This window comes from Microcaecilia unicolor, chromosome 4 (genome assembly GCF_901765095.1).
Source record: "Microcaecilia unicolor chromosome 4, aMicUni1.1, whole genome shotgun sequence".
Classification (NCBI taxonomy): domain Eukaryota; kingdom Metazoa; phylum Chordata; class Amphibia; order Gymnophiona; family Siphonopidae; genus Microcaecilia; species Microcaecilia unicolor.
The window spans coordinates 341,517,587-341,541,996 of NC_044034.1; the positions used below are offsets into that span (position 1 = coordinate 341,517,587).

At 42.0% G+C, this 24,410-nt stretch overlaps 1 protein-coding gene across 2 annotated transcripts in view; it reads right to left on the reverse strand.

The window, feature by feature from the left end:
* Positions 1-24,410, reverse strand: part of PAXBP1 (PAX3 and PAX7 binding protein 1) — an 89,703-nt gene that overhangs the window by 34,653 nt on the left and 30,640 nt on the right. For both annotated transcript variants that reach the window (XM_030202156.1, XM_030202157.1), the window contains exons 7-11: positions 20,749-20,938; positions 11,346-11,469; positions 7,478-7,580; positions 7,275-7,390; positions 3,575-3,774 (exon numbers count right to left, since the gene is read on the reverse strand). In XM_030202156.1, the coding sequence (XP_030058016.1) occupies positions 3,575-3,774; positions 7,275-7,390; positions 7,478-7,580; positions 11,346-11,469; positions 20,749-20,938 (733 nt within the window). The remainder of the gene's footprint in view (positions 1-3,574; positions 3,775-7,274; positions 7,391-7,477; positions 7,581-11,345; positions 11,470-20,748; positions 20,939-24,410) is intronic.

The window sequence follows — 24,410 nt, forward strand, 5'->3', positions numbered from 1 at the left end:
GGATTTAGAGGCGTGGTCAGCAGACCAATGTTTCAGCCAAAGCCACCGCCGCGCAGAGATTGTCTGAGCCATGCCTTTCGCTGAGGCCCTCAAGACATCATACAGCAAGTCTGCCAAATAGGCTAAGCCCGATTCCAGGGCCGGCCAATCAGCCCTCAAGGAATGATCCGAGGGGGAAGCCCGCTGCACCATAGTCAGGCACGCCCTGGCCACATAGGAGCCGCAAACTGAGGCCTGCAAACTTAAAGCAGCCGCCTCAAAGGACGACCTTAAGGCCGCCTCCAATCTTCTGTCTTGGGCGTCCTTTAGGGCCGTGCCACCTTCCACCGGCAACGCCGTTTTCTTAGTCACCGCAGTGATTAAAGAATCCACGGTAGGCCACAGATAGGCCTCACGTTCACTCACAGCCAAAGGATAGAGGCGGGACATAGCCCTAGCCACTTTAAGGCTCGCTTCTGGGACATCCCATTGAGCCGAAATTAAGGTGTGCATGGCATCATGCACGTGGAAGGTTCTAGGCGGGCGCTTAGTCCCCAGCATAATGGCAGAGCCAACAGGGGCTGAGGGAGAGACGTCCTCCGGAGAGGATATCTTCAAAGTGTCCATGGCCTGTAACAACAGGTTGGGCAAATCCTCCGGGCGAAAAAGCCGCGCTGCAGAGGGGTCATCCGCTCCATCCGAGCGGGGATCCGTCTCCACCAAGGAATCCGCAAAGGACCGTTGGGAGACCTCAGACACGCTGCCCTCATCTACATCGGAGGAGACAAATTCCTCCAAGGCCTGGGAATCAACCCGAGGGCGTTTACCTCTGGGAACCTCAACCTCTTTACCAGAGGAGGGAGCGGGGGCAGCGTTGTGCATGAGGAAGGCCCGATGCAGCAGCAAAACGAACTCGGGGGAGAAACCCCCCAGACTGTGCACCTCCGCAGCCTGGGCAACAGCCCTAGGCGCGCTCTCAACCGGCGCTCGCAATAGCGGGGGAGAGACATGCTGCGCATCCAAAATGGCGTCCGGCGCGAAACTCCGCGAAGGAGCCGCGCGGGAAGAACGGCTCTTAACTTTAGCCGCTTCTGTGCCGTCGCCCAAATTAAGGGCGTTCATGGCATTAATGTCTCCAACCTCAAGGGCGGCCCAAGAAGAAGCCGTCCGAGCCGCGTGGCCGGCCAAGATGGCGGAGGCGAGGAGCGGGGGATGGGCGTTTATGGCGGGAAAAACCGCCACGCCGGAGGAAGGACCGGGACATGCATCGGTCGCGAAACTGTCACCCACCAAGGGCGAATCCGGCTTGAAGACCCCCGCATCCCCTCTAGAAGCGTTCGAGCGACCCGGGGAGCGACCCTTTGCGCCCTCGCCCTCCGACGCCATGAGCCACGAGGAGAAGAATCGGGGAACCCCCGCCCGCTATAAAAAGGTAAAATTACCTGCTGTCCGCTCCGAGTTGTAACGACCTGGTGTCTCAGTGAGTAGCTGCAATAGACGCTTAAATAAACGTCGAAATAAACGCCTTTAAGGCCGTTCAAAATTTTTTTTTTTTTTTTTAACAGAGCCAGCGGGAGGGGGGAGAAAAGGAGGGACCTGGCACCACCAGGTTTGCACTTGCTCAAAAGAGCCCTCAACCCCAGGCACTCAACAAAACCTAAAAATTAGGCTTGGAGGCCTAGCCAGAGCTGCTGCTGTGTGTGACCACCACCTGCTGAGATAGAGAACATACTGAGGAGTTTCCGGCAGCACATGACCACATATAGGGAGGCAAAACTTTGCTCTCTATCTCCACCTGCTGGTAGATGGACACAACCCACCAGTCTATGGATTGATCAGCTTGATGATATGGAAATTCCTATTCAAATTGAGCTAATATCAGAAATGCTGCTACAGTGAAATTCTGTTTTCCTGCACTGCCTTGATGACTGCTGCAACTGGAGCACTCTGATGGTGTTTCCATGGGCCTCTGTACTCTGGTACGACCGATGCTAAAAGCATGGTTTCCCGACACCGGTACTGACCAACTCGAGAACTCACACGCTGTTCTCAGCAGTTATCTAAATCAGGAGCATTGCCGTTTCAATTTCACAACATTCCCTGCAATATTTCAAACCCAGGGAGGGAAAGAAAAGCAAGGGTTAAACATGGAACACAACATAGGAGCTCCTTCCTGCTGTGCTAGGTCCCTCAACAACCACAAGAGAAGCATTTTTCTTACCAGGGATACAATTCCACCCCCTCCACCCCCTTTATCTTCAAGGCTCCATCGGAAGGGGGCCTAAGAGTGAGTGTGTGTGTAGGGGAATCCCTCAGACCCGCCGGGGAAGAGGGGGAGGAACCTGGACTCCTCATGCCATCCCCAGAGAATAGGGCCATACCTGGTAGGACTCTGATGTCCCTCACTCATCCCCGACTACCAAAGCTCAACAGGATGACCAGTTTGCCAACTGGGCCCAGGAGCACTTTTACTAGAAGCAGTTCTCAGCTGCACGGTATGCCCTTCACTATCTTTATGAGACACAGAATATTAAAGAGCAAGTGGCTACACAGTGCCCTATCTAGGGCTCACAAGTCTCTGTTCTCCATCTATGTCTTCTGGCTGAGGGACACAACCCATTAGTTCTACACTGGTCTAGTGGAAGACAAAGAAATCACCTTCCTTTGCCTAGTCACTGCATGATAATCCTCAGCTTGGGGCTCAGAAAACTTCAGTTGGGGGTGGGGGGATCTCCTGGAACCATGGCTTTTAAACCTCTGGTTTGTGCCAGTTTCTCCTATTTTCAAATATCTGTTCTACCACTTTACAGCATCTATTTTCTCCCTGCATTTTCTACATCATTTGAGATCTCAACTACAATCTCATGCCTGTTTTCTTCTTTATCTCCAACTACTCTTCACTAGTCTTAGTATCGCTTCACGAAACACAAATCCACAGTATAATAACTGAAACCTTGTACATAATAAGAATTGTGTGTAAAAAATTCCAAAGCATCATAAATGCGAACAGAGCAGTAAGCTACTTCTGCTAATAAGGGTGACAATGTTCACACAACACCGTGACTTCTAGTGTGAACAAATAAATGAAGAGTGTACATAGTGCTAATGTGGATATTTGTATTCATAAAACAATACAATGTGCAGAATTTACAGTTCTAAGTTCTACATGTTGTATTGTTTTCTTCTTTAGCCATGATCCTCGGATTTTGAGTTTATTTCATGTTATTTTATTGCAATGTATTCCTGATGCAGGCATTTGCCAAAACATATTATGTTTTTGAATGGATGTATGCTTATGAACTTTTTATAATACTTTTATGATATTTTTATATTTATTAAACATAAAGGTTTTATAGTCTTACAATCCCATGTACGGTATCTTGTGCATTGTTGCTCTTTGTGAGTGCTGCCATATTTTGAAATCAACTGTAATCTTTGCAATGGACATTGAGGGAAACCCCCATACAGCAAATTACACTAACCTGTGCATTTAATGTGATTGTATTTGTGCATCCTTGTTTACTTGTCATAGGTTCTATTATATCCCTCCCCCCTCTTTTTATTTCTACTCATTATGCTAAAGCTAGTCCCTTACCTCCAGCGGAGTCCAGGTTAAGAGTTGTAACCTTATCAAAGGATTCAGAAGCTTGGGCAAACAAAGACTAATGTAGGCATCTTTATAAGACTCATAATACAATGAACGCCAGGTCTCAAACTGAGACTTAATGCAGTCGATCGAGTGGAAATTTTCTAAGACATCCTCAAACACTTTGCTTGACTCTTTCAATATTCGATCTAAAAAAAATAAAAAAAGTGTATGAAAAAATATATACCACAGGAAGGAACAATGATGAAGAACTGTTATATCGTAAAATCATTATATGCTACAGAATGAACTAAAATGTCTGCATAATTCCAGAAATCTATGTATTAGTGATTTATGCACTGATTTATAAAGGAAGATAATGATGCAATTACACTAGATCAAATGTAATTTAAGCATATGCTCCAAAGATGAGCTCTGATAGTCAAAAGTTGAGTTGCTCCCCCTATGTGTGAATTTTATATTTATTTGGGTTTTTTTTATATTTGTAAACTATCTTGAATGGCTTTTGCTAAGAGGAGTGTATATAGTGTTTTTTTCTTTAAAAACTAAATAAATAATGGAGGTTATCTGTAGACAGCAGAAGAATGCAGTCACACTCTATAGTGGCATCACTGACAAAGCCTTCTGTGAGGAGCTCTCCTCTAACTCAGAGAAAAGCTTTTAGACCCAAGTCTGTGCCCCTTCAGTTTATATCAATGCTGAGATGTACACCTTCCCTCTTATGTTTCTGGTTTTTAAGTTTTTTTGAGGGCATAGCGGAAGGGTGAGTATGGCTGCATTCCTGCTGCCTATGGCAAACCACCATTACAGGTAAGTAACTGTGTTTTCTCCACAGACAGGCAAGAGGATACAGGCACATACCAGGAAAAGACACAATGTGAAATCCAATTAGTGTTTGTTTTGAAGCTTGCTTTCCAGGATCATTGGGGTTATAGGCCACAAAGAACTGTGAAGACATTCACAATTTTTTGTTCCGTGAAGGTAATGAAGGGTCACCTACAGTCCAAAGCATAAAGAGAGAATTCTGCTTGTGTCAGTTGAGGAAGAAAGAAGAAAGTTGGTAGGATTTTGGATTGATGAAAGTCATACTACTCTGGGGAGTAATTTGGGATGGGTTCATAAATCACTCTATTATGGAGGACCCGAGTGTAGAGCAGGTAATGACCTGATATCTGGAATCCACTGACTCTTCTTACTGTGGTTATGGCCACTAGGAATATTTTTCCAGGTAAAATACTTTAGTAAAACTGAAATCAGAGAAATCTAGGATGAGTCTTGGTCCTAATTTCTTGGGGATGAGGAAAAATCGGGAGTAAAACCTCTGGTTTTGCTGCTGAGGTGGAACTTCTTCTGTGGTACTGACCTGCAGGATTAAACTGATTTCCTCTGCTAGTATTCCCAGATGATGTGGTGGTGAGGTGATTTCCTTTGGATTGGATTTGTTTGATATACCGCTCAATACTAATGTGCAGGGCTTCGGTGAAAGGCCTGGTTATAAAGTTTAGCCTGTATCCTTGATGTCTAATACTAAGTATTATACATCAATCTGTTAGAGCCTTCCACCCACAGGAGTACAGTCAAAAGGCAGGTGATAGATTGGCATCAAGGGCTTCCAGCAATGCCTGCAGCTTATCATCCCTTGGATGCTGTTTTTGAATGTATGCTTAAAGACTGATGATGAGCTTGGGGTCTGACATAAAGCTGGCACCTTCTTCTGAAATAAAATAGTAATGATATTGATAAGGCTTTCTGAATCGAGACTGTTCACATTTTTGTGATTGCAAAGAAAGCTCCCCGACTGTAGAAGAATTGTCTTTCATTTGAGAGACAGCCTCTAATATTTTTGCCAAAAAAAGGTTCTCTCTTAGACAAGGAGCATCTGTTGATCTGTCATAGAGATCTTCCCTGAATCTAGAAGCTCTCAGCCAAGCTGTGCGTCATGCGGTGATGCTGTGGCTGCTGCTTTGGATGCAATATCACAGGTATCATAGGTAGACTGTACGAGATGCTACATAGATTATTGAAGGTTTGATATGTGATTGTCTGGCAATACTATGTACTGATAATGATCTTTCAAATTATTGTCAAACAGCATGTTGACAATAGAAAATCTATAATTGATGAGCTATTATCTTGAGGATCAGCACAGCACTCTGGTAAATCTTCTTTTCTATAGTGCTTAGTCTTGTGCTCTTTTCCTGGAGGGCAATAAACTTAAGTCTTAGAGGTTTTAGTGCACTTTAGAGCTGGCCTTGGATACCACCAACTGGTAAGGACACTGAGGTTGTATCTAAACTGAAGACATCTTGACACAGGAGTTTTCTAGATGGATGTCTGTAGTTCTGGGAGTTCATTGACTGATAAGGTCATGACTTCTTTAGTGGCACTGCAAGACTGAAAGATAGAGTGGAAATCCTTTCTGTTACCTGGAGGTTCGGACAGACCCAGGGAAAGACTTTCTGAAATTTTCGTGGTATTCTGGGGGTAAGTAATAGAGGGTCTGGGCTGGAGACTCTATAGGGAAAAAGTCCCATTGATGTGAACATGAATCACTTTGAGAGAAATGCCCATTTTCTGATGCGAGAGCAGTGCTGAGGGGCCAAACAGGCTGTGGGAATGATAGGGATCACTGTGAGCTTTCCAGGTAGTACACTACCTGCTTGTGATTGCTGTTCAGACAAATTTGATGGTAATTCTGAAGTTTGAAGAATGGCTGCACTATTCTGGTCAAAACGCTTTAAGAGTTCAATGAAGGCACTGTGAGCAGTTTCTTGTGGCACTGATGTAGATGCAGCAGGGAGAGGTGGGCTGAGGAAGGGCATGGATTTTTCCCCTGATTTTTGCTGTTTGGCAGGAGGGCCCTCTTTATATGTGACGTGAGGTGACTTGTGATTTCTCAGAGTAGTGGCAGAGGAGGGAGAGAGAGGGTTAACAGATGATTCCTTGCTTCTCATTAGCATTATTTTGGGGGCTGCTTTCTTTCACTTTAGCTGCTGGGAGCTGGGCAGGCTGCAAGGAAGAACGTTTTTTTTCTCTTTGTGCTTCCCCAATGATTGTTTATCTGAAGATTAAGATGGACTGTGTTGCTATTTTTTTTTCTTTGTGCTTTCCTGGGCAGGCTGCAAGGAAGAACGTTTTTTTTCTCTTTGTGCTTCCCCAATGATTGTTTATCTGAAGATTAAGATGGACTGTGTTGCTATTTTTTTTTTCTTTGTGCTTTCCTCATGTTGCCTCGGCTCACATAATCCACTGGATTCGAAAAACTTTATTATGAGCCTGTAGTTTCCAACCCTTACTTCCAGTAAGGAAGTATGCCAGTAGATATTTCCCCTTATCTACGAAGGTCCTCTCGTTTAAATTTTTTTTAAATAAGTATTTTTGATAAATCATTGGAAAGTGTGAGCTGCTTGTTCTGTAATGCTTACTGGGTAATTCTGATTACATAGCCTTTATAAAACAGGCATAAACCAGGTACTATGGATATTTCATAAATTACATTTAAGCATAATAATAATCCACTATCTTGAATATCTAAATGATCTACCCACTTGTTTCTGTTTCACAAAAAAAAAACCTCATACACAAATTTAAAAAAAGCAAAGTGATGGAATCATTGTGAACAGACCCCAATAAAATCTATCTTAAATTGATATTTCATTACACACATCTGAATGAATTTGCTTCTGACCTTGTTCCATGTTAAAATTAGTAATATCTGTTGAAGTTTCTTCATCATCACTAGAAAGACCTTCTAGGTGATCAGACATTTTCCCAGTTTGCTCTCTACGTTGCCTGCGGCGAGCCCTACACACCAATGAGGAAACAAAACTAATTAAGTAATGTCATTCTTCAATAAAGCCAGCACAAACAGAACAATCGAGTGTGATGTACCTTCTAGCCTCCCTTTCTGCAATTCGCCGTTGCTTTGCATTCTCCTGATAAAGTGCTCGATCCCGTCCAAAAGAATCAAGATTGGGAGCCATCACAGCTTTACCTGTAGGATTGCAAGGAATTGGATTACGAACCTTTTGTGTGGAATCATTACAATGAAAAATTGCTTTAACTATGCAGACTTAGTCTGACCAGTTCCCATATCATCTACTTGTATGGCAGTATACTGAGAAGCTAGAAAAGTAGAATCATATTTTCCAAGCCCTCCAACACTGAGTTTATGGCTTGGTGAAGATATGGTCAGAAGGCACTAGGAATATTTCTCTCTATCTTTAACACACTTACCCAGGAACTGGAGGGTGGTCTGGGAGAGAATGCATATTTGATAAACTGAGGCCTACACTACTAATATTGTAAATATTACACTTTTATTATTTATATTACCATAGAAAGCAACACTGAGTATAGCAATAACAAGCTAAGCAGATCATGCATGCAGAAGATAAAATACACTGGCAACAAATATTTGCCATAACTTCTTCTCTCACTAAAATAAGTGAAACCTGTGGTACTGAGTTTGAAATCTCCCCGACTCTTCACTAAAATGTGTAAAATATGATAGCCATCTGCTACCAATCCCAAGGACACAGAGAGGACAACTGTCAAGGACTAGAAGTTATGTGTGAGCTTTCATTTGGATTAAAGAGCTATACTGCTGGGAAAGCTTTAGGTCAGGAGAAAAAAATAAACACATTTTTGATACTGAAAGCCGTGTACATTGTTTTGCCACATTCTGCAGCCTACAGAAATGTAAAATGCAAAATATATGGACACTTTGCACATACAGATTTTATAGGCAATCTTCAAAAGTCAGACTACCCAGAGATTCTTCCCCTTTGAAAATGGCCAACAGGGTCTGCAGCCTACTCAAGACTGCCCCCATAAGCTACTGGCAGAAGCTACTAGTGTGGTGAGAGATGTAGCTTATGCAGCACATCCAGGTAAAATGCAAGTCAGGACCAAATCAGAGAGTTTAATGTACAAATCTTCTAAAACACAGTGCTCACACCTATATGCATGTGCACAAATTACTTGTCCATAATAGATTAAATTTGAGGCTCGGATTTAAATGAAGGCTGCTCTCTTATTCAAATCACTAATGTGAATGTATTCCTAGTGTGCTTAAGAATCATTAACTATTCATTAAATCAAATCCTTCTAAAACAAATTGGCTATGTTTTCCATACTGAGCATGCTTGGTTAAATATATTTTATATGCTTTCAAAGCTTATTAGTCATTACTTGTGTTTATTTTCTTAATTTTGCCGCTAATAGAATGCCTCTATGGATCATTCTCAATCAGTGCCATAACACTCTTGCTTTTGTTAGCTACTGCAGAAAGACCCTGGCTTTGCTGAAGTTGCTTTAAAACATATGGCCAGTGCTATATACGTCCCTGATACAGTAAGAATTCTTAATTCAGAGTGAGCTTCAGCATTGTTCAAATTAAAGAGAAGAGGCTTGGAGGAGGTGTGCAAGCAAGTAAGACTGGGGAGTGATAAAAATAAATAACAGTGATTGTTTAATTAAACATGCTCTAGCTAATTGAAGGTTTGTGCTGAGCAGGTACATTGAGAGGAGGGCATGCCTGCAGAAAAGTGTGCATAATTATCAGGTGACCTGGAGACCCGTTTCATTGGTTGTTGGCTCAAGCAGTAGGTTCAAAGAAGAACTTTAGCTGAGACTGTTGGTGTGGAAAGAGATGGTGAGTGAAATTCTGATTGTTCTTTTTTTTGGTAAAAGAAAAACAGGATTGTGTGTGGGTGCTGAGGGATACTGATTCCTGAATAAAACATTATCCTTGTATAGGAAGAGTGAGTGATTTGTGAAAATATTTTTTTCTAGAAAGGTTTGCTTTAGTGAACTTGCCAATAAAACTGAATTGAAGACTTCTCAGTGAAGGATAAATATATAATCCTCACATACTAAAATCTAAAGATTTAGCTGTTTCCTTCTGGCATCGTCTGTTTTGATAGCTGTTGAAATCTGTGGCCTGTGAGAAAGAGGGGAGGGTGTTTGGGAAAGACAGGGGAGATGCTGGAGGGTAGAGAGAGCAAACGGGAACAATGTTGGACCCAGAGGCAGAGGGGACAAACAAAAAGGGCAAGTTGTACCCAGCCTCAATTACACAAACCATAACAGTTTTGCCCATTTTTAGTTCTAAAAACTGCCCTCAACTTATACACAAGTACAAAGTACATAGGGGTAACCCTCTCATTCCGGTAGCCAGTTTCTTTTCTATGTTGCGGTGTTATATTTCTCTAAGTCTGTTCTCTGTCTTTAGGTTATATTCTTGCTACTGGTTATTCACTTTTTTTTCCAGTTGGCATTTTGTGTTGTGTGCTTTATATAGGTTATGCAATATAATATTTTACTGTTTCTTAAACTTTATTGTAAACGGTTTTGTTGTCTTTAATTTTTAAATTTGTCTACTGCCTTTTAGTGGTTTTGAATTGGAAAAAAAAAAAGGTTCATAATTTCTAATTAAAACTAAATCCATGTTATACACTGCTAAAGAACTCCCAATCTTTTAATCCCAGGATCAAATATACAGCTCTGACAATTACGTCCCACTTTCTTCAGACAAAAAAATGGCTATTGCTAAGAAAGATGTTAATGTAATAAATAAAACTAAAGAGAGCTGGGTTCTACATCTGCCTAGAAAGGACTACTGTTGTGATGGCAGGATTAAGGGAGGATATAACCAACAGAAAAACTAGTAGACATGAATGAACCCATCAAGTATCAGCTCTGAACTCTCTCACATTATGTAAATGGTAGTGTCCAGACTTTGGGCAGGAAGCTCAGATCTGGAAGCAGCAAAGCCATGCCAAACCTCCCCCACGCACCAAAACTCAAGGTGTTGCCTGCAGTTCCAATATACTGCTCATAAAACTCTGCTGCTTTTCAAAGACCTGTGCTCGATACGTACTTTCAGCTATTACTGATCTCTTCATCTACCTGTAGTGTTTACATTGCAATAGTGATTCTAAAACATTATCATCAGGACTCCCATATTCAAAACACTTAACACTCTTATTTGTGGGTTTTTGGAACAGTCCATAAAAACGCTGGGATAAAGAGCATTGTGCCCAAACCAGCAGCCATGATCTAAACATCTTTTCAAAAGAGAAAGCCCAGGGAAAAAAAACCCAAAACTTTGAAGAGACGTGAAAAATATGCTAACTTTCAAATACCCAATTTTTGTCCTGTTATAAGTATCCTCAATTCTAATATTCTTGCTCTTTCTCTGCTAAATCAGCTAAACAGCTCCTACCTCCCTTTTCTTTCTCCCCAGTACCTACCTCCTATTCTACTTTTAACACTGCTGGACCATAACATGTGCTATCAGTTTTTCTGAACACTGTTACAACTGTTTCACTGCAGAGCATAATCTGTAGAAGTTAAGCAGGAAGGAATACCAGTAGCAGCAGGGTTCATGGAAACAGATATACAGAATGTCACAAAACTATAAAAAGGGAGAGCAGGAGCTGCCAAGAGGGGTAAAGGGAGGAAATACAGGATATAACAGAAACAGCAAACTGATTTTACAGGAAACAAATGATAGAAGAATCTCTTGAAAGAACAAAACTAAGAGTGCCTGAAGAAGAAGCATTACTTTCTATCACTTCTTCACAAAATACAAATGGTTTAATTTTGGACTGTATAGTCAAGATTCTATTCCTCAACAAAAGTCCAATTTAAAAATTTTTTTAAAAATATAATTTATGCTATCCCATAAACACGTATTTATGATAAGTAAACAAGGGTGTTTAATGAATAATAAAAACCTTCAAGATGGACTGACTTGAATGGCTTGAAAACTCCGAAGATTCATCTTTAATATCATCTTGTCGTCTTTGGACAAGGCGGGCAGCGCGCTGTTTGTACAGCTGATGCATTGCAGATTCAAGTTCATTAACCTGGGGTACCTGTAAAAATATAACACAATACGTAACACCACACTCTTTTATGTGAATGCCTGTCCAGGGGGTCATGGCAATCCAAAAGAACCAAGGATATATTCCTAAAAAAGGGGAGGGAAAAAATTAAGGAGAGCTGCATCAAAACCAAAAATGGAACAGCAGGAAAAGCATCTCATGGACACTATACCTAAAAGGAAAACTCACTGAAACAAATGCTTTAGTGTCTGCTCTATTTATAAGAGGTTTTAAAGATAAACTTACTAGAATATTTCACAGTTTCCATTTTTCATCTAAATCATATTTGAAGGGAAACAATTACCAAAACAATAGCCTAATAATGCATATGTTGAGGTTGCCTTACTAATGTTTTATGCTCCAAGTCAGTACTTATAAAATGCTCTACTTGTTTTGGACTTTAAATCTGTGTTATATAGGCAGCTGCTATGGTAACTGTTTTATCCTGTTTATGTCTTCATTATATTTGATGCCTGTGTATGTATACCCCCATGACCTGTACCTGAATGAGTCAATGTGATAAAAATGCAACAAATCACCAATATTTTCAATAGTTAATCTTCAAGTCCAAGTGGTTATGCAGTATACTAAAAATGACAAACAATATATAAATTATACAATACTACTCCTATTACACATTAAAATCTTATGGTCTAGTGACAGAAGAAGCATCAGGACAACAACAAATGCAATTTTACAGAGTAAGGAGAGGCACGGTGAGGCCAGGATGACAAAGGACTGTCATATACGTGATGCTACAGTCTGGGGAAGAGGATGCTGGTACTACAAAGCAGCTTCCTAAAAAGCACTAACATTAGTACAATTACCGCTATGGAAAGACATAAGGGCAACATAGCATATACTTAAATTATCTTCTCTTCGTTTGGAGCTCAATTTGCTTCAGCCTTTCAAGCTCCTTTCATGACAGGATTCTAATTCTATGCCTAGTTTATTACAGGTGCTGCCTCAAAATGCTAGTGTAATTTTCAGTTAAACAAAATTCCACCATTACATGGCTATAAAGCTGGACTGAAAAACAATTATGTTCATTTTTGAAAAATGTAGTATAAAATGTTATTAAATTTCTTAACAGTACTCTTACTACTACTACTTATCATTTCTATAGCGCTACTAGATGTACGCAGCGCTTGTACTCGAAATTGTAAGGCATGCAAATGTGGAAAAAAGACACTGTGGGCAAATGCAGAATGCCATGCATTAAGGCTCTGCACATTGGTTTCCCAATGCATGGATTAAAAAAAAATGCTCCCCAATGTAGTACGCAAATTTTATGATAACAGTCTGATTATCTGACAGGATGTGAACAAATTATCCCTTTACTAGAGGAAAAAAACTGTACCAGAGTCAAAAAGCTAGGTAAACCAGTAGCACCACCCTTCCCACTTAGAATAAATGGGGCAGTTGAAACCCTGGCATCTTCCCATCCCTCCTCTGGGATGGCTCCATGAAAGGCCTCACTCCCTCACAGGAAACACCCATAGGCTGATGCTGTGAGAGACTGACAGCTGGCCAAGCTGTTCAATCAGAGCAATTAAGATTTTTTTAATTTCTAGCTCACGCCTTTTCGGTAATAGCTCAAAGTGAGTTATACTCAGGTACAGCAGCTATTTACTTGACCCCAGAGGACTTACAATCTAAGTTTGTATCTGAGTTAATGTAATTTTACGTGATTTGCCAAAGTTCCTCACGAGAGACTTCTGAGAAAATTATGGTTATCATTGCATAAAAATTTGGAAGCACAGAATATGCTGGAGTTCTTATACTTTGACTTGCCTACTCCTTGGCTGTTTTGCTTATCTGCACACTTTATTGCTATGTCGCCATCCTATTTGTCCTACTTATATTTTAATTTTTTTTAGAATAAAACATGCACATTTTATTAGGTCTACATCCTATTTTAAAAATCCTCATTCAGTAGTTCATACATTAAAGCAAATGTGGGATAGGAGGCAAAATTCTGTTCTGGCTTAGGAACTGGTTATTGGACAGAAAACAGAGAGTAGGATTAAATGACAATTTCTCTCAGTGGAGGAGGGGGAATAGTGGAATGCCATAGAGATCTGTACTGGGACCAGTGCTAACATATTTATAAATGATCCAAAAATCGGAACGACAAGCGAGGTGATTAAATTTGCAGATGACACAAAACTATTCAAAGTTGTCAAAACACGTGTGGACTGTGAAAAACTGCAGGAAGGCTTTAGGAAACTGGAAGACTGGGTATCCAAATGACAGATGAAATTTAATGTGCACAAATGCAAAATAATGCACATTGGAAAGAACAATACAAATCATAGTTACATGATGCTAAGGTCTACCTTGGGGGTGAGCACCCAAGAAAAAGATCTAGGTGTCATCGTAGGCAATACACAAACCTTTTGCCCAGTGTTCGGCAGCGGCCAAAAAAGCAAACAGGATGCTAGGAATTATTAGGAAAGGGATGGTAAATAAGCCTGAGAATACTATAATGCCTCTGTATCGCTCCATAGTGTGATCTCACCTAGAATACTGCACTCAGTTCTGGTCACTGTATTTAAAAAAATGATATAGCAGAATTAGAAAAGGTTCAAAGAAGAGCAACCAAAATGATAAAGGGGATGGAACTAGTGCAGTGGACTTTGATCCTGGGGAACTGAGTTTGATTCCCACTGCAGCTCCTTGTGACTCTGGGCAAGTCACTTAACCCTCCATTGCCCCTGGTACAAAATAAGTACCTGAATATATGTAAACCGCTCTTTGAATGTAGTTGCCAAAACCTCAGAAAGGCAGTATACCAAGTCCCATTTCCCTTTCCCTCTCTCCTGTACGAGGAAAGGCTAAGTGGTTAGGGCTCTTCAGCTTGGAAAAGAGTTGGCTGAGGGATATGATTGAGGTCTACAAAATCCTGAGTGGTGTAGAACAAGTAGAAGTGAATCAATTTTTTACTCTTTCAAAAAGTACAAAGACTAGGGGGACACTAATGAAGTTAATGGAAATACTTATAAAACAAATAGGAGGAAATATTTTTTCACTCAACGAATAGTTAAGCTTTGGAACTCTTGCTGGAAGATGCAACAGCAGCAGTTAGCATATCTGGGTTTAAAAAAGATTTGGACAAGTTTCTGGAGAAAAAGTCCATAGCTGCTACTGAGACAAACTTGGGGAAGACACTGCATGGAATTTTATTTTTGTTACATTTGTATCCCGCACTTTCCCCACTCATGGCAGGCTCAATGCGGCTTACATATTGTATAGAGGTACTTATTTGTACCTGGGGCAATGGAGGGTTAAGTGACTTGCCCAGAGTCACAAGGAGCTGCCTGTGCCTGAAGTGGGAATTGAACTCAGTTCCCCAGGACCAGAGTCCACCACCCTAACTACTAGGCCACTCCTCCACTTGCTACTATTTGGGTTTCTGCCAGGTACTTGTGACCTGGCTTGGCCACTGTTAGAAACAGGATACTGGGCTAGATAACCATTGGTCTGACCTAGTTTGGCTATTCTTATGTTCTTATGCTCACGAGTAGTAGTGGGATTTGAACCTGGCTTCCCTGTTTCTCATAGCCCATTGCCCTAACCATTAGGTTACTTATCCACTCCTGCCTCACGGCAGACTGCTGCCATGACAGTGGGGGCCTAAGCTCAGCTGAACAGACATACTGCTGCACCAGTTCAGCAAATACCATCATGTGCTGTAGAGAAAAGATTACTGGCAAGTCCAGGATTCTACCACTCCTTATAGCTGTAATATCTTTGGGAAAATTGTGTTCTCTGTAGCCATCTGCTGATAAGGAGCAAAAAACATGCATTTGGACAGGTTTAGTACATTGATATGGAGCTCTATTTTCTGAGGTGCCTCCTATTACCATTTATCTGAACACATATTTTGTTTTAGACTCTTGAGGTCCTATATTTTTATGAACTGTATTTCTAAACCTCAAAATCACTGATTCTTAAAGTCTTTAAGATGCTCCCATTCATTTTTGAGCAGTCAAGCCCAAAACTGTCAGATTGTTCACACACTGGCAGAGGATGGTAGACAGGTAAAGGGATGGGAAAGAAGAAGCAGACAAGTATAGAGGAGACAGAAGGCAGGCAGGCAAGCAAGTGACAGGAGCAACAGATGGGTCAATGATTTTGAAGGGAAGACCGCAGTAGGCAACAGATGTTGAAAAACATTGTTTTGTCCATTATCTTGAACCTTAGGTTTTACACAACTGACATTTGAAAACTGCCTTACTTGAAAAGATTTTCTGAAATAAACCAGACAGTTATTTAAGAGAGGCAATTTTAGTAGCAGAAGAATGAGAAAGACTACGAAAAGCAGCACCCATCAAGAGATTAGAAGATTTACAGCACCCAAAAAAGGTGACTAAGCATTAGGAAAAAGAAGGTAATGTTGGCTCTAAAAGTGGATTTGCTAACTGGTTGCATTTTAGGTTATATCAGGAGCAGAAGGGTATGGATGAAACTGAAGTAGAAAAAGTTTAGAAAGGAAAAGAATCAAGAAACCAGAATGTCTTGGGATGCTGATTATAATGAAACCAGAATAAAGCAGATTATGGTATCATTGCATAAAAATTTGGAAGCAAAGGATAAGTTAGAGATCTTCTATTTTGTCTTGCCTGCTCCTTGGTTTTTTTCCTAATCTGTACGCTTTATTGCTAGGTTTCCTTCCTATTTGTCCTACTTATATACTAATTTTTTAAAAAGAATAAAGCATTCATATTTTATTAGGTCTACATCCTATTTTTAAAATACTTATTCAGTTGCTCATACATTAAAGCAAGTGTGTGTATAGTGTACTACAGTACAAAGTTCAGATGAGAGGCAACACAGTCCATGCCAATTCACTAAGGAGTCCTTATACTAAGCCATGCTAAAAAGTGGCTGGTGTCAGCACGTGGGTTTTTCATGAGCTATGGCCACTTTTAGCGTGGTGGTAAAATGGCCGCCTTGCATTTGTTTTTGTAAAGGGCACATGCTAATTTCTCCATTAGCATGTGGCCATTCTACAGGAGGCGCTAAGGACTCCCCCGCTACTCTCGTGCTAACCGAGTAGCTTGCGGTAATGTGCCCATGGGCAGGCACGTCTACTCTGTGCCCATGGGCACACCCCCACACTGAAAAATACTTTCCAGTGTGGGAATAGCGTGCGCTGAGTGAGAAACTAACAACAGGACACCTCAGTGCATCCTGCAGTAGTGCCCTTCTAGTGCTTGATAGGCCCTTATTAGGCCTACTGAACCTTAGTAGAAGGACCCCTAAAGGTCTAATGGTGGACACAACTGAGATGTGGCAATGCTTGAATTAGCACAAGCTGGGTTTGTGAAAAGTAGTGTCAATTGAGTCTTAAGACAGAGAGGCCCACAGGATACATCAAGCCCATAGAGATGAGATGGGTCACGGACTGAAAATGATGTTAATTCTAGCCCACTGGACTCCCCACCTCCCTTCCTGCTCTGGGATGTTGAAAGGGACCCCACACTTGCACACCAGGCTCAATGACCCTCAACAGCTCTCAAAATTGCTCTTGACCTAAGTGTTTGCTCAGTTACATTATGAAAGTTTACAAGAGATGTGCAAATGGACAGTAGCTAGTAATAATGGCTAATGTTACTGCTCACAAGTTTCAGGCTTATATTAATTCAACTATTTTGTGTGTATAATGTATGTCCAAAATGCACAGAAACTATTAAAAGCAGTTGGAATATACCATTTGCTCATAGCAAGATATAAGGGGGGAAAGTTGAGCTCTGAAACGCCTCTAATTTAAGACACCATCTCTTTGTTACCCCTGTGTTGACTCACCTCAGCCAAAAAAATAAAAATAAAATCCACATCAGAGAACCAAAAATATGGTAAACTAACATGGTTAATTTTCTACATTGCTTGGGAACATTTCCTCAATCTGATTCACTTATATGATATCTTCACAAAATGTGTTAACATTTCTGTTCAGCTGGGCCACTGGGCTTCATCTGGAACCAGTTAACATGGACAATGACACGGTAGAGAGGCTGTTGACATATTGATTGGCTTCCAGTGAAGTCTAATGCCCAGTTCCTTCCTTTATCACACCTAAATTTCATTACTTTCTTCTTTTTGAGTCTTAATTCTGTTTTACTATTACACTTGTAATTGAGGCCTCCTAGTGCAGTTCTCTGTTTATCCCTGTAATTTATTTGCTATAAACCACTTAGGATTTGACGGGAGCATGAGCCAGCAACACAGAGTGTGTGTGTGTATGTTTAGGGGGCAAGAGGACCAGTAGTGTAGGCAACATCTCCAAATGGATTTGTATAGTGTGGTGTGCGAACAGGAGTGCACCAGCAGTGTGCACTGCATTGGGGTGTTCTGCAGGGTTCAGTTCTCTCCCCTCTTCTTTTCACTCTGTTCCTAAGTCCCTTAGCTTCACTTATTCTGGAATTTCTACATATTTTATGCTGATGGTATTCTTCTTATTTTTCCTACTAATCCCTTTTCGCCCAACATATCTCCTCTTCAGAACTGTCTTGACAAAGTAGATGTTTAGTTAAGAGAGCGTAACTTAGTTCTTAATAAAGAGAAAACAGTCGCCTGCTGGTTTACAGGTACCATGCCTCTATTTCAATAAAACTAGTCAGCCCAGTTCCTAGTTTCTGGTACCTGGGAATTATCTGGGATTCCGCTTTATCATTCACCCCACAGGATTTCCAACCTGACCAAATCTTGCTTCCTCGCTTTCTACCAGTTAAGAACCATTCGTCACTTGTTTCACCATAAATTTCATGCCCTTATCCTCTCATTTGTAATATCTAGACTAGATTACTGCAATATTGTTTACTCGTGTTTGCCCTGGTACTCTCTAAGAAAAAACTCCAAATGTTGCAAAACACAGCAATTCTTTGCACATCACCTAACACATTTGCTCAAAACCCATCACTGGTTACCAGTGAAACAGGATTATTTACAAGATTACCATACTCACATTCAAGGCCTTCCGTCTAGGTATCCCAGATTACCTTTCTAATTTTACTATCTCTTACTATTCAGAGTTTTGCATTCTCTTAACGATCACAGCCTAGTATTGCCAAACCCCAAAGCAGCACAATTTGAATCCACTAGACATACAGCCCACTTTCACTTTCAGGTAACGTGTCTGTAAAGAGATTTAAGGCTGAACTCAAAACTTGGCTGTTTAATGAAGTATATAGTACTTCTGGCTGACTTTTGGATCATATGTCAAAGGTCCACTAGGACGATCTCTCACCCTACCCCCTTCTGTTGATATTAACTTGTTTTCATCCTCCCTTTTCTTTGTGTGATTGAGCTTTCTGTGCTATATTTGACAGAGTTCTTTTGCTACTGTATTTTAACCTGTAAACTGTTCTGCTATGTTCATTAGCTTGAGTTGTATAGTAAATTTTAATAAACTATAAAATCCTAGTGTTGGTGGATGGAGTAGGGCAGTGAAATTTGTTTGCATACGAGACAAAACTTTATCCAAATCTTGGTTTCTACTAATTTGACAAACGCATAACCCATTTTTTCACCCAAAAGGGTGTACAGGGTGTACCAAGCAGCTTAACAGTACCAAAGAGCCTCTTCAGATCTGCACCAGAAATGTTGTCACCAAAATTAACACATAAAATGTAAGAGATCCAGAAAAAGTGTGCATTGATCAACAATCAGACTGGACAGGTGTGTGTCATGCATTTATTGAAAAAAAGATACAAAAGAAGATGTTATACAAAAGGTTTAAACATATAGATATGCAGTCCCCCAGCGATTCTGGTTCATTTTGTAAATTTACATATAATTGTGGTTCATTTGATCTCTATTACTTAATCACACCTACATAATTTAGTATTGATCACTGGGGGACTGTATATTTAGATGTTAAAATATCTTTTGTATAACATTTTCTTTTATATCTTTTTTTAAAATATATACATGACACACATATATCTAATTTAAAATAGTTATATATATATATATATATATTAGTATAAAAGGCCCGTTTCTCACACAAATGAAACGGTGCTAGCAAGGTTATCCTCAGAGTTCCAGCTTGGCCCCCTCCCTCCCCTCCGAGTTCCAGGCCTCCTCCCTCTCCTCTGAGTTCCAGGCCCCCCACTCCTCCCCTTCTGAGTTCTAGGCCCCCTCTCCTTCGAGTTCCAGGCCCCCCCTCTCCACCGAGTTCCTGGCCTCCCCTCTCCTCCGAGTTCCAGCCTGGCCTCCTCTCATCCGAGTTCCAGTCTGGCCTCCTCTCATCCGAGTTACAGCCTGGCTTCCTCTCTCTCCTCCGAGTTCCAGGCTCCCCTCCCTCCCTCAGAGTTCCTGGCCCCCCTCTCCTGAGTTCCAGCCTGGCTCCCTCCCTCCCCCCTCTCATCTGAGTTCCAGGCCCCCCCTCTCTCCTCCCAGGCTCCCCTCTCCTCCGAGTTCCAGGCCCCCTCCCTTCCTCTCCTCTGAGTGCCAGCCCAACTTGCACTGGCCGCCCTCTTCTCCCAGTCCTCCGCCTGGCCCGTCGCCTTTCTGCGTGCCGCCCAGAATTTAAAAGTTCTTACCTCGGGGGCCGGCGGCAGCAGTGAAAGGCGAGCAGGGTCGGCGCTTCAGCCTGCCTTCCCTTCTACCTCTGGTCCCGCCCTTGGAACTCGGAGAAGAGGGAGGGAGGGGGGCGATTCTCCCCTCCTCTCGATTTGTACCTGAACGTTCTCTGGCTGGCTGGCTTCCCTTCCCTCTCACTGTTCTGCCCTCTGATGTCATTACGTTTTGATGCGAGGGTAGGGCAATGATGGTAATGGATGTTACAAACCCAGGCATCCAGACGTAGAACGTTGGAGGTGCAAATTATATATATATATATATATATATATATATATATACACACACACACGTTTGTTGTTCAGCGCACACTTCCTGGATCCCTTACATTTTATGTGTTTATTTTTAATGAAGATATTTATGTATTTTTATTGATTTTAGTCATATATCACTGAAGCAGCCCTTAGTGGGTGAAATGTGGACTATGTCAGGTTTTTAATAAAGAACATTTTTATTCAAATTTGGATTTGGGGTCTACTTTTTTGGTGACCAAGCAGCTTATACTACATAAAAATAAAAAAAATGCAAACAAAATGAAAACTCTACTTGTAACTTCTGTTCAATTAAACTAACCCATGATAAACTCCTTTAGATGTCCTATAACACATTTTAGTAAGTACCAACAGATATGTTGCTAAAGTGCAATCTTATTATTAAAAGGGATTAATTTTGTAGCATTCTTACCTTTTCACTGAAACACTCAAGCAAGTCTTGGACATACCCTCGCATTTCTTGCAAAAATTTATACCGTTCACCAATGCCCTCCGAAGATCCATCCAGGCGCTCAATTGCACTTGTGGAATTCTCCTGGCTTTGCTGATGTTTCTCATTCTCTTCTTGATGTGATTTGTATGTTTGCTTCATCAAGTCCAACCTGAAATAAAGGAAACAATCAGCACATTCACCCATAGTTTGATTATAACAATATATTATTAAAAAGAAAAGGTTAAAAATGCTGAATCTCCAAAGTGAAAGAATTTTAGAAAAATGCCAATTGAGAAAGAGCATGGCAGAATGGAAAATTATAGCCTTGAGGTATGAAAACACAACAGAATTTAATGCCTGAAAGCATTAGTGTCTCCTGAAATAACATTTCTTTCCCAAAACGTGAGGGCAGATGGAGACCAGTCAACACTATAAGTTGTGTCCAAGCAGTCCCTGCAAGGACTCAAGGAAGAAGGGTGCCTAGTCCCACTGTATGTTGGAATGAACTGAATAACAGAAGTGTTACAGTGTGCTGACAGGAAATGCCACAGCAACTAGGTATACAGAGATAGCTTCTAAGGACCAAAAAACTTACAGCAGTCAAATCATACTTGGTAATAACCACCAAAAACAAGAGATGTGCAGGTAGTGCGTGTCCTGCTAGGAGGTATGAGTGAGAGCTGAGCTACGTGCTTTTTCTAGATCAAGGCACTGACAGTACAAGGGCAATTTTATAAAGGCTTTGCTGCATGAAAAACCCGTTTTACATGTAGAAAAGTGACATTTATTTTTTATCTGTTAATTTCATTTCATTCTTGTCACACCAGTTAGTTATATTCCCCAACCAGCAGATGGTGGTAGAGAAAGAAGAGACAAATTCCAGTGACATCACCAGTATAACAGAAGGTGCAGCCTAGAAGCTAGTCAGTGTATCTGTAAACAAGCCTAATCAGCACTAAGACCCAAACAACAGGAAAGTCCTCTGAAAACTTACAAAATGGATGAACATAACAGATTACTCTCCAAAAAATGACACAGCACAGGACTGCTGCATTCAGAACTGCCTGTAGGATTCCCCCCCCACCCCACCCACCCACACACTTCCGAAGTTTTCCAGGATGGGAAGTAAACTGTTCTAGCAGGATTCAAGGAAAAGAAATTAACAGGTAAGAGTAAACTGTACCTTCCTTATAGTCTAGCTGGACCAATCCACACCACCCCCAATGCCAACTGAGCTGCTATTTGGGTTTCTGCCAAGTACTTGTGACCTGGATTGGCCACTGTTGAAAACAGGATACCAGGCTGGATGGACCATTGGTCTGACACAGTATGGCTATTCTTATATTATGTTCTTCTGGAGAGGGCAGGAGCTGCTGTACCCATTGTAGTACAGTATGGGCCACATAACTCCAGCAGTTTGATGTCTGCATCTCCAAGGCCACGGAACAGAAAAGTTCCTTGATCAAGGTTTCCATCTTACAGTCATAGGGGTTCTTGAGAGCAGTACTGCACTCTACTGGGATGGTGGTCTTTTGGTCACTGTCATGACCAAAGCATCAAGAGGGGTATAACCAGTAGAAGAAAGGAGGTGTTGATGCCCCTGTACAAGTCGTTGGTGAGGCCACACTTGGTGTACTGTGTTCAGTTTTGGAGACTGTATCTTGCTAAGGATGTAAAAAGTTTTAAAGCGGTTCAGAGGAAAGCGAAGGAAATGGTATGGGATTTGGGTCATAAGATGTACGAGGATAGACTTCAGGATCTGAACAGGTATACCCTTGAGGAAAGGAGAGACAGGGGTGATAATGATACAGACATTCAAATAAAGGTATAAATCTATAAACACACTTTTTCCAGAGAAAGGAAGGTGGTAGAACTAGAGGGCATGAATTGATGTTGCAAGGAGCCAACTCAGGAATGTCAGGAAATACTTTTTCACAGAGGGTGGCAGATACCTTGAAAGCCCTCCTGTGGGAGGTGGTGGAGATGAAAACGGTAATGGAATTTAAAAATGTGTGGGATAAACACAAAGGAATCCTATACAGAAAACATGGAACCAAACAAGCTCAGCGGTTATTAGATGGCAACACCACTAACTTGGAAGCAAAGCCAGTACTGGGCAAACTTCTACAGTCTGTGCCCTGATCGTGGCTGGACAGATAGGCCAGTGCCAGGCAGACTTCTACAGTCTGTGCCCTGATCGTGGCTGGACAGATAGGCCAGTGCCAGGCAGACTTCTACGGTCTGTGCCCCAATCGAGGCTGGACACATAGGCCAGTGCCAGGCAGACTTCTACGGTCTGTGCCCTGATCGAGGCTGGACACATAGGCCAGTGCCAGGCAGACTTCTATGGTCTGTGCCCTAATCAAGGTCTGACAGGTTTGCATGGGCTGGAATGGGACTTCAATGACAACTTGAGGCTGGAGAAAAAGGCCAGTGCTGGGCATACTTCTACGGTCTGTGCCCCGATCAAGGCTGGACACATAGGCCAGTGTCAGGCAGACATCTAAGGTCTGTGCCCTAATCAAGGTCTGATAGTTTTGAATGGGCTGGAATGAGATTTCAATGACAACTTGAGGCTAGAGAACAAGGCCAGTGCTGGGCATACTTCTATGGTCTGTGCCCCGATCGAGGCTGGACACATAGGCCAGTGCCAGGCAGACTTCTACAGTCTGTGCCCTAATCAAGGTCTGACAGGTTTGAATGGGCTGGAATGGGACTTCAATGACAACTTGAGGCTGGAGAACAAGGCCAGTGGTGGGCATACTTCTACGGTCTGTGCCTTGAAAATGGCAAAGACAAATGAAGATGAAGCATACATATGTAGTATCACATCACATCTTATGCCATGAGTTATCATGTTGAGCGACTGGATGGACCGTACAGATCTTTATCTGCCGTCATCTACAATGTTACTATCAACTCTAGGGAAAGGGAAAAACCAATCAACCTCCTCCTGGGGGAGAAGGTAAGGCCGGCTCATCAACTTGGTCCCACAGAGTACTGAACCTCTCATTCCTTAAGAACTATTGCTAAAAGGTCCCAGTGGAGAGGGAAAGTCTTAGCCAGCTTCCGATAATCAACCAGAATGGTATGATCTCCCCTAGTTTCCTCTAGGGGTACCAGGGCAACTGAAGTACTTCAGACACCTGGTCCATAAGAGCAGGAAGCTCCTCCCACCTAAACAGCTGAACCACTTGGGAATCTCTGTCCTCCCCCAGGGACACCTCTCTGGACTCGAGAGTCAGATCGAGTAAGAGAGGCAAAACAGACCAGTGTATCCTCATTCCAGCCCAGGTCTCCACAGGGAAAAAGAACTGCAAGGTTGTTTGAACCTCCACTGGCTGCCCGCACCTGCTTGCTAGGAAGGAGGAAAGGAAGGAGTAGGGGAATCAGGCAAGGAGGCAGAAGGGGGGGGGGGGGGGGGAGATGAAGCCAAAAGGCTCCCTGAAAAAAACCAGGGCCAGGTCAGGCCCCCTCCATGCAGCCAGGGCCCTAAGGAGTCCTTCAGAAGAGGCTGCTGCCAGGATGGGTCCCAAGTTTTAGCCTAGGCCACCCCTCCTACCTGTTCAGATCACAGGGGCCCAAGGGCATCTCCCCTGTATCCACTGAAGTTCTCCTAGACAGCCTCTGCAGGAGCCATG